This window comes from Oncorhynchus mykiss, chromosome 25 (assembly GCF_057628025.1).
Source record: "Oncorhynchus mykiss isolate SJ-2025 chromosome 25, ASM5762802v1, whole genome shotgun sequence".
NCBI lineage: Eukaryota > Metazoa > Chordata > Actinopteri > Salmoniformes > Salmonidae > Oncorhynchus > Oncorhynchus mykiss.
Genome location: NC_143046.1, coordinates 80,801,992 through 80,811,970, shown reverse-complemented (window position 1 = coordinate 80,811,970; position 9,979 = coordinate 80,801,992). Strand labels below are relative to the sequence as shown.

General features: G+C 44.8%; 1 protein-coding gene across 1 annotated transcript in view; it reads left to right on the top strand.

Moving 5' to 3' along the window:
- The window catches only part of LOC118944354 (stAR-related lipid transfer protein 9), a 67,822-nt gene extending 58,054 nt beyond the window's left edge, over positions 1-9,768 (top strand). The window contains exons 23-32 of the mRNA XM_090221261.1: positions 102-317; positions 521-704; positions 951-1,097; positions 1,953-2,052; positions 5,113-5,279; positions 5,413-5,477; positions 5,646-5,848; positions 6,083-6,162; positions 6,433-6,591; positions 6,936-9,768. Of these exons, the coding sequence (XP_090077387.1) occupies positions 102-317; positions 521-704; positions 951-1,097; positions 1,953-2,052; positions 5,113-5,279; positions 5,413-5,477; positions 5,646-5,848; positions 6,083-6,162; positions 6,433-6,591; positions 6,936-7,037 (1,423 nt within the window). The 3' untranslated portion in view covers positions 7,038-9,768. The remainder of the gene's footprint in view (positions 1-101; positions 318-520; positions 705-950; positions 1,098-1,952; positions 2,053-5,112; positions 5,280-5,412; positions 5,478-5,645; positions 5,849-6,082; positions 6,163-6,432; positions 6,592-6,935) is intronic.
- Positions 9,769-9,979: the final 211 nt, after the last annotated feature.

Here is a 9,979-nt window from a genome sequence, read left to right as displayed (position 1 = left end):
TCCCTAAGGATGTGATTGTGTTGATATTATGATGTAATTAGATTAATTTAAAATTGTAGTTTATAAAATGTAAATGATTCCCTATGTTCCTCTTGTATCAGGCACCGGAGGAGCATTGAGAGTTTGAGAAAGGACAGGGAAGCTCAGCTTCAGACCTGCCGTAGGACTCGCAGCCTCAGCCCCAGCAAGCACCACTTCACCTGGTCCCCTCCTCAACCCAGATCCCCTCCTCAAAAAGACCCCAGAGTTTCAGCCCTGCCCAGTCGCTGCAGAGGCTACCTTCAACAGCTCCGTCAGGAGGTAGTGACGAGCAGGATGTAAGACACTCCACAATCCACACCAAATCACATTTTTGTTTGGATTATTTCTACATTGCTCAACGGTTTTCAATGTCCAATTCTCAAGTGTCTGAAGTGTAAAACATTTTGTGACAAATATTATTTTAAAAAGGACTTTATACAGTTGTTTATTGATTGATTCATCAATTGATTGATTGTAAATCTTCCTCATCTTTCCCCAGGATCCCAGATCCACCCAGAGGAGAGAGTGAATATCCCCCTGAGATAGAGCATCTTCTGCGTGACTACGGCCGTGCTCGTGAGGAGGCCATGACAGAGATAACCCGTGCACGGGAACGGCTCCGCGAGAGGACAGAGCAGGAGAAAAGACGGCTCCAGCAACAGACTCAGTCTCAGATGGTCAATGTTAGTCACAGCAAGAAGCCATAGTTTCACACTCCATAGACAGTTGAAAACCCAAGATGTGTTCAGCATTCTTTTATTTTTTCACATCGACTAGAAGGCGGAGCTCTTTTTCATGGATCCGGCACAAAGGACCATGAAAAAAAACTCACCTTATAGTCAGAGACTTACGTTGTCCTCGGATCAGTTGCTGTTTTCCTAAAACATCTTTCTCTCTTCTCTGTCTACTGATAATTTATTCACATTTAGGATGACTCGCGGTATTGGAAAAGAGTCAGCAGCAGTACACTGTGCACTGGGTCGAGTCTGAGCCTATCCTCTGGACCAACCTCTGGCTACAACAGTGGCAACACAGCTCAGCTGAGGGACGGCAGTAGACCCCCACTGACACAGGAGGTACTGTACTAGTCTTTGAAGATGTTTTTGCTTCTTTCTTAAGCCCAGGGACTGCACTTGAAAACAGGCACATTTACAGTAATGTTGATTCATTTGCACTGTCCCTGAACAACTAAATTCAATAAAGTACAGTTAATCCTAATGGCTGGTTCATAGTCAATTTGACAACAGGTCTATAGAGCACAACACTCTTAGAAAAATGGGTTCCAAAAGGGTTCTTCTTCCGCTTTCCCCATAGCAGAACCCTCTTTGGTTCCAGATAGAACCCTTTTTTTATTGGCAGAACAATTTTGGGTTCCATAAGGAATCCTCTGTAGAAAGGGCCCTACATGTAACCCAAAACAGTTCTACCTGGAACCAAAAGGGTTCTTCTACCTGGAACCAAAAAGGGTTCTTCAAATGGTTATTCTATGGAGACAGCCGAAGAACCCTTTTAGGCTCTAGATAGCATGTTTTTTCCCAAGTGTGAAGAATATTACATATATCTATGGACAGTCGGTAGACTTACTGTAAATTAACCTTAAGGGTATTGGAACTTACAGCAGACTATATTCACTATGGTGCAATGCATCAGACAATTGTTTATTCAAATCAAATCCAATTGTATTTGTCACGTAGACATGTTTAGCAGATGTTATTGCTGGTGTAGCGAAATGCTTGTGTTTCTAGCTCCAACAGTGCAGTAATATCTAACAATTCACAACAATACACACAACCTAAAAGTAAAATAATGGAATTAAGGAATATAGAAATATTATTCAGTGTGTCAATGTGTTTGTATCCATCCCTATTCAAATAGACCAGGAATAAATAAAGAGCCCTAATGAGTTCTCTGTTGTTTTTGTCTGGTGCCAGGTCACTGAGGTCCTGGGTGATGGGCTGAAGGTCAGGTCTCGCCCTCCCATCTGTGGTTCTCAGAGTGTGAAGACCCAGCGTGCCTGGCTCTCTGCCCAGGGTGAGGACTGACTCACCACCACAAGACAGCAACCACTCTCAACATCTTCATCACACGTTCAACTGACTCAAAAAGGCTGTTATTTAGCCAGTACAGGATCACTATGAAATGATAATAAGACATTCAAAGGGGGGGGGGGTCATACATGTATCGACCTCACGGCCTTCGTCAGAGCTTTACATATCGACCTCACGGCCTTCATCAGAGTTTTACGTATCGACCTCACAGCCTTCATCAGAGTTTTACGTATCGACCTCACAGCCTTCATCAGAGTTTTACATATCGACCTCACGGCCTTCATCAGAGTTTTACATATCGACCTCACGGCCTTCATCAGAGTTTTACATATCGACCTCACGGCCTTCATCAGAGTTTTATGTATCGACCTCACGGCCTTCATCAGAGCTTTACATATCGACCTCACAGCCTTCGTCAGAGCTTTACATATCGACCTCACGGCCTTCATCAGAGTTTTACGTATCGACCTCACAGCCTTCATCAGAGTTTTATGTATCGACTTCACCTCCTTCGTCAGAGTTTTACGTATCGACCTCACAGCCTTCGTCAAGCTTTACGTATCGACCTCACAGCCTTCGTCAGAGCTTTACGTATCGACCTCACAGCCTTCGTCAAGCTTTACGTATCGACCTCACAGCCTTCGTCAAGCTTTACGTATCGACCTCACAGCTTTCGTCAGAGTTTTACGTATCGACCTCACGGCCTTCATCAGAGCTTTACATATCGACCTCACAGCCTTCATCAGGGCTTTACATATCGACCTCACAGCCTTCGTCAGAGTTTTACATATCGACCTCACGGCCTTCATCAGAGCTTTACATATCGACCTCACAGCCTTCATCAGAGTTTTACATATCGACCTCACGGCCTTCATCAGAGCTTTACATATCGACCTCACGGCCTTCATCAGAGCTTTACATATCGACCTCACGGCCTTCATCAGAGCTTTACATATCGACCTCACAGCCTTCATCAGAGTTTTACATATCGACCTCACGGCCTTCATCAGAGCTTTACATATCGACCTCACGGCCTTCATCAGAGCTTTACGTATCGACCTCACAGCCTTCATCAGAGTTTTACGTATCGACCTCACGGCCTTCATCAGAGCTTTACATATCGACCTCACGGCCTTCATCAGAGCTTTACATATCGACCTCACGGCCTTCATCAGAGTTTTATGTATCGACCTCACGGCCTTCATCAGAGTTTTATGTATCGACCTCACGGCCTTCATCAGAGTTTTATGTATCGGCCTCACAGCCTTCGTCAGAGCTTTACATATCGACCTCACCTCCTTCGTCAAGCTTTACGTATCGACCTCACGGCTTTCTTCAGAGCTTTACGTATCGACCTCACGGCCTTCGTCAGAGCTTTACGTATCGGCCTCACAGCCTTCGTCAGAGCTTTACGTATCGACCTCACAGCCTTCGTCAAGCTTTACGTATCGACCTCACGGCCTTCATCAGAGTTTTATGTATCGACCTCACAGCCTTCGTCAAGCTTTACGTATCGACCTCACAGCCTTCGTCAAGCTTTACGTATCGACCTCACAGCGTTCGTCAGAGTTTTACATATCGACCTCACAGCCTTCGTCAGAGTTTTACATATCGACCTCACAGCCTTCGTCAGAGTTTTATGTATCGACCTCACAGCCTTCGTCAAGCTTTACGTATCGGCCTCACAGCCTTCGTCAGAGTTTTATGTATCGACCTCACAGCCTTCGTCAAGCTTTACGTATCGACCTCACAGCCTTCGTCAAGCTTTACGTATCGACCTCACAGCCTTCGTCAGAGTTTTACGTATCGACCTCACGGCCTTCGTCAGAGTTTTATGTATCGACCTCACAGCCTTCGTCAAGCTTTACGTATCGGCCTCACAGCCTTCGTCAGAGTTTTATGTATCGACCTCACAGCCTTCGTCAAGCTTTACGTATCGACCTCACAGCCTTCGTCAAGCTTTACGTATCGACCTCACAGCCTTCGTCAGAGTTTTACGTATCGACCTCACGGCCTTCATCAGAGCTTTACATATCGACCTCACAGCCTTCATCAGAGCTTTACATATCGACCTCACAGCCTTCGTCAGAGTTTTACATATCGACCTCACGGCCTTCATCAGAGCTTTACATATCGACCTCACAGCCTTCATCAGAGTTTTACATATCGACCTCACAGCCTTCGTCAGAGTTTTACATATCGACCTCACGGCCTTCATCAGAGCTTTACATATCGACCTCACAGCCTTCATCAGAGTTTTACATATCGACCTCACGGCCTTCATCAGAGCTTTACATATCGACCTCACGGCCTTCATCAGAGCTTTACGTATCGACCTCACGGCCTTCATCAGGTTTTTACATATCGACCTCACGGCCTTCATCAGAGCTTTACATATCGACCTCACGGCCTTCATCAGAGCTTTACGTATCGACCTCACAGCCTTCATTAGAGTTTTACGTATCGACCTCACGGCCTTCATCAGAGCTTTACATATCGACCTCACGGCCTTCATCAGAGCTTTACATATCGACCTCACAGCCTTCATCAGAGTTTTATGTATCGACCTCACGGCCTTCATCAGAGTTTTATGTATCGGCCTCACAGCCTTCGTCAGAGCTTTACATATCGACCTCACCTCCTTCGTCAAGCTTTACGTATCGACCTCACGGCTTTCTTCAGAGCTTTACGTATCGACCTCACGGCCTTCGTCAGAGCTTTACATATCGACCTCACCTCCTTCGTCAAGCTTTACGTATCGACCTCACGGCTTTCTTCAGAGCTTTACGTATCGGCCTCACAGCCTTCGTCAGAGCTTTACATATCGACCTCACCTCCTTCGTCAAGCTTTACGTATCGACCTCACGGCCTTCGTCAGAGCTTTACGTATCGGCCTCACAGCCTTCGTCAGAGCTTTACGTATCGACCTCACCTCCTTCGTCAAGACTGTCAAGAGCAGTGTGCGGGTTCCTTCTTTTTTCCTACTTTGTTTTTAATACCTATTATAACCATGTGTATTTCTTTTCTATTATGTATTTTCTAGATGTATGTCTGGAGCCTGGTGTGTCAGGGTATGACCCTCTGATGTCATCATCACCGTCATCTTCTACGAACCTACGACAGCGCACCTCCTCTTTTGGCTCCGCCTCGTCCATATCGACAGCCTATCAGGACTTCACTTCCTGTCTGCTTGGTCGAGCTATGGCTGAGGTACAATTCAAATAAACTTTATAGAATAACACAAGACAGCAAAATTACACATTTCCAATTTACCGTGGACTATGTACTTGTTTGTTGTTGCACGTTTGCTAAAATAAGAAACATGTTCTCACCTGTGCCCCAGGTGCGCTTGGCTGCTGCTAGTGACATGGGGAACCTGGTGATGGGGAAAGCTGCAGCTGGTTGGAGGTGAGTTGCATCATGGTTTCTCCTTTATTACATTCAGGTTAACCAATAGTAAACCATGTAATAACTAGCTACACTCCTAGCAGGTTGTAATGATGTGATTTCAACCGGCTTTTCCCACTGGTTTCAACCTTCCTGTCCTCTCTCTCTCTCTCTCTCTCTCTCTATCAGGTACCAGGGCGTGGAGCGAGGTGTCCAGGCCTTCTACAAGCCCTCCTCCAGCCCATCTGTGCACTGTTTCCTTGGGGCGGTGGAGCTGGAGAGGCCCCTGGCCAGCCTGTGGAGCATGGTCCGAGACCACTCCAAGACCCACCTGTACCATGAGGCTATCCGGTCTGCCTGGACACGACCACTAGATGACAGCACTCAGTTGGGTTAGTCTGCTGCCTGGAGTATAGCAGAGTTGGAGTTAATTCACTACTTAAAACTGGTGAAAGCCTTCAATGGGGCTGCCCATGCTAAAACACGCTTTGTAGCAAATGACCATCTATCTATCGCTATGAGTCAATTCCATTTCACTTCAGTCAATTACTTCCAGGAAGTAAACTGAAATTCAGATTTCAATTGTAATTTTTCCTCATGCTTTTCCATGTGTCTCTCCTCATCAGTCTACCTGCTGACAGACCCATCCAGCTGCCACCTCAAACAGCCCAGAGACTTCTGCTGCATCAGCACCCAGTCACAACAGGTCAGTAGGGTCAGAGTTCAGGGGTCAGTCAGGGGACCTGCAGCTGAATTCCAAGTTTCAACTTACCAAGTTCAAAGTTTCAACTTACCTGCTCCTTCTTACCAAGATTTGTTTTGAATGTTCAACTGGAATGAGGGGGACAGAAGACCTCCTCGTTTCAGGGGCAATGATAAAATGCATTCTTACTGTCCTATAGCTAGGGCCAGGAGTTTTCCTTGTCTACAGCAAGAGACTGACTACTAACTCAGTGCCCTTCTCTCTCTCTCCTAGGATGAGCTGTGTGTGCTGGCCATGCAGTCAGTCTTCGAGGAGTCTCTCCCTCGGCCCAGTGTAAAGGCTGTCCGAGGGGAGATGTTGCCTAGCGCCTGGGTCCTTCAGCCAATCACACGCCACGTCCGAGAGGTCGTCAGGGTCATCTACCTACTGCAGGTGAGATAGGAATCAGGTTACTATGACAACGTAAAGTGGTCTGAAAAAGCTATCAGTCAATCAATCAATCAATCAATCAATTCATCAAAATGATTCATCAATCCAGTTTTATATCAACAGATGTCAGAAAGTTCTTAAAATCAATCAATCAATTCATCAAAATGATTCATCAATCCAGTTTTACATCAACAGATGTCAGAGTTCTTAAGAGTACTTTAGATACAGATATGCCTAATGATTCCCCATCTCCATGTGGAATCTCTCTTCCTCTCTCTTTTAGTTTCTTCCTCCCCCTCTCTTTTCCATCCCTTCCTTGGCTCACTTTTTGTCCTCCTTTGTTTCAGGTGGACCTGGGCACTCCATACCTTCCTCAGAGACTGTTGGGATCAGTGGCTAGGAGACAGGCGTCCGTCCTGGCTGAGCTCGACTCACTTTTCTCTTTGTGAGACTGACAGCAGGGTCAGGGTCGTGTTCATTAGGCACCAAAAAGAAGAAAACAGACTGAAACGAGGAGGGACTAACTGGACTTTTCCAATAAGAAATGCACATTTTCTTTTTCCGTTGCAAAACATGTTGCTACAATGTGCCCCAATGAACACGACCCAGATCAGCTGTCCAATTAGAACACTGATTTCGTCTCTCATTGCAAAACTTTTTGCTATGGTGTTCCCTAAAGAACACGCCCCCAGGTTAATGGTCACACACGTAGCAGTGTGATATCATCTGATATGGGATCTGTCTCTATTGTAATTTGCAATTTATTTACTTGATTGTATCCTTATGAAGAGCACTGATGACATTGATTTTGTGATACTAAGTATCATGCAGCTTGTTCATATCGAAACATAACTGTGTTTTGTGTCTAAAATGGTTCATTGAAGACCTGTGTTTAATGTGTATGATTATACCAATCTTTTAAGTATATTGCCAAAGATTGAGTGGTCTAGACTGGCTGTCAGGGAGGGTTGAGGGTGTGGCTCCTATATTTGACCCATACAACACATCTTACTGTGTCACTGCAACTTCTGACCAGAGTAACACCAGGCCCTAAATGTTTACAATTACACATATTTTTCATAATAACACTGATTTATATCAAATGCAAAATGATCATTAGTCTCCTGTTGCTCATTGCTATGTTTAATCTATCTGTACGCCTCAGTTGTACTACTTCCCTAGTTACTGATTTATGATACAAAGTGATCATTTGTCTCCCATTGCACTGTCCTCCCAGTCTAAGAACTAACCACTTTTATAATGACCACTTAGTGACAGAATTGTTTTCTCCAGCATCCTGTGTTAACATCTCAAGGAACAGCACACTTTACCAAACTCACTACCCAACCTTTAAAAAGACATATTATGTGTTTTGTTGACTGTTCAGGACATTATTTTTCTGTAGTTGTAGTACTGCAGTGTCACAGTAAGATGGTCCACAGGGGAACCAAATAAGAAGGAACTGATATGAAGGATATTAACTCAGCAAAAAAAAAAAAAAGTCCCTTTTTCAGGACCAAGGCTATCAAAGATAATTCGTAAAAATCCAAATAACTTCACAGATCTTCATTGTAAAGGGTTTAAACACTGTTTCCCCTGCTTGTTCAATGAACCATGAACAATTAATCAACATGCACCTGTGGAACGGTTGTTAAGACACTAACAGCTTACAGACGGTAGGCAAATAAGGCACAGTTACGAAAACTTAGGACACTAAAGAGGCCTTTCTACTGACTCTGAAAAACACCAATAAAAAGATGCCCAGGGTCCCTGCTCATCGGCGTGGACGTGCCTTAGGTATGCTGCAAGGAGGCATGAGGACTGCAGATATGGCCAGGGCAATAAATTGCAATATCTGTACTATGAGACGCCTAAGACAGCACTACAGGGAGACAGGTCGGACAGCTGATCGTCCTCGCAATGGCAGACCCCTTGTAACAACACCTGCACAGGATCTGTACATCCGAACATCACAGGTACAGGATGGCAACAACAACTGCCCGAGTTACACCAGGAACGCATAATCCCTCCATCAGTGCTCAGACTGTTCGCAATAGGCTGAGAGAGGCTGGAATGAGGGCTTGTAGGCCTGTTTTAAGGCAGGTCCTCACCAGACATCACCTGCAACAACGTCGCCTATGGGCACAAACCCATCATCGCTGTTCCAGACAGGACTGACAAAAAGTGCTCTTTGATGACGAGTCGCGGTTTTGTCTCACCAGGGATGATGGTTGGATTCGTGTTTATCGTCGAAGGAATGAGCATTACACCGAGGCCCGTACTCTGGAGCGGGATCGATTTGGAGGTGGAGGGTCCGTCATGGTCTGGGGCAGTGTGTCACAGCATCATCAGACTGAGCTTGTTGTTATTGCAGGCAATCTCAACGCTGTGCGTTACAGGGAAGACATCCTCCTCCCTCATGTGGTACCCCTCCTGCAGGCTCATCCTGACATGACCCTCCAGCATGACAATGCCACCAGCCATACTGCTCGTTCTGTGAGTGATTTCCTGCAAGACAGGAATGTCAGTGTTCTACCATGGCCAGCGAAGAGCCCGGATCTCAATCCCATTGAGCACGTCTGGGACCTATTGGATCGGAGGGTGAGAGCTAGGGCCATTCCCCCCAGAAATGTCCGGGAACTTGTAGGTGCCTTGGTGGAAGAGTGGGGTAACATCTCACAGCAGAACTGGCAAATCTGGTGCAGTCCATGAGGAGGAGATGCACTGCAGTAGTTAATGCAGCTGGTGGCCACACCAGATACTGACTGTCACTTTTGATTTTGACCCCACCTTTGTTCAGGGACACATTATTCTATTTCTGTTAGTCACATGTCTGTGGAACTTGTTCAGTTTATGTCTCAGTTGATGATTATTGTTATGTTCATACAAATATTTACACAGGATGTTTCTTTTTTTGTAGAGTTTAGTTTCCACAGGGAAAGAACAATGAAGTAGCCTAGTTAACTGACAACCTATTTGTACTGAGTTTTATTTTGATCCATACTTTTGTAAGTGCCTTTTATTTGACATGAATGTATACCACCATGTCAATATGTATAAATATTTATGTTTTTATTATGTTCTTTATTTTAATAACATTATATTTGAATCCTAAAGAAATGCAAAGAGCATATTTTATTTTCCTGTATAAACTTGCCATTTAGTCTGTACATACTGAAAGCTTGTCGCTTCGTCCTTGGTCCTTGGTTTGGCTTTGTAAATATTATGTATATTAATTATAAAATGAATGTTATCCTGTTCTTGAGTAGGCCTATAGCCAATAGGCTATTTACGGTCTGTGAAACCTCCAGCGCATGTTTAATTTTTGTAATATATATTTTTTTTACTTTTATCACTTTTTCTCCCCAATTCCGTGTTATCCAATTGGTAG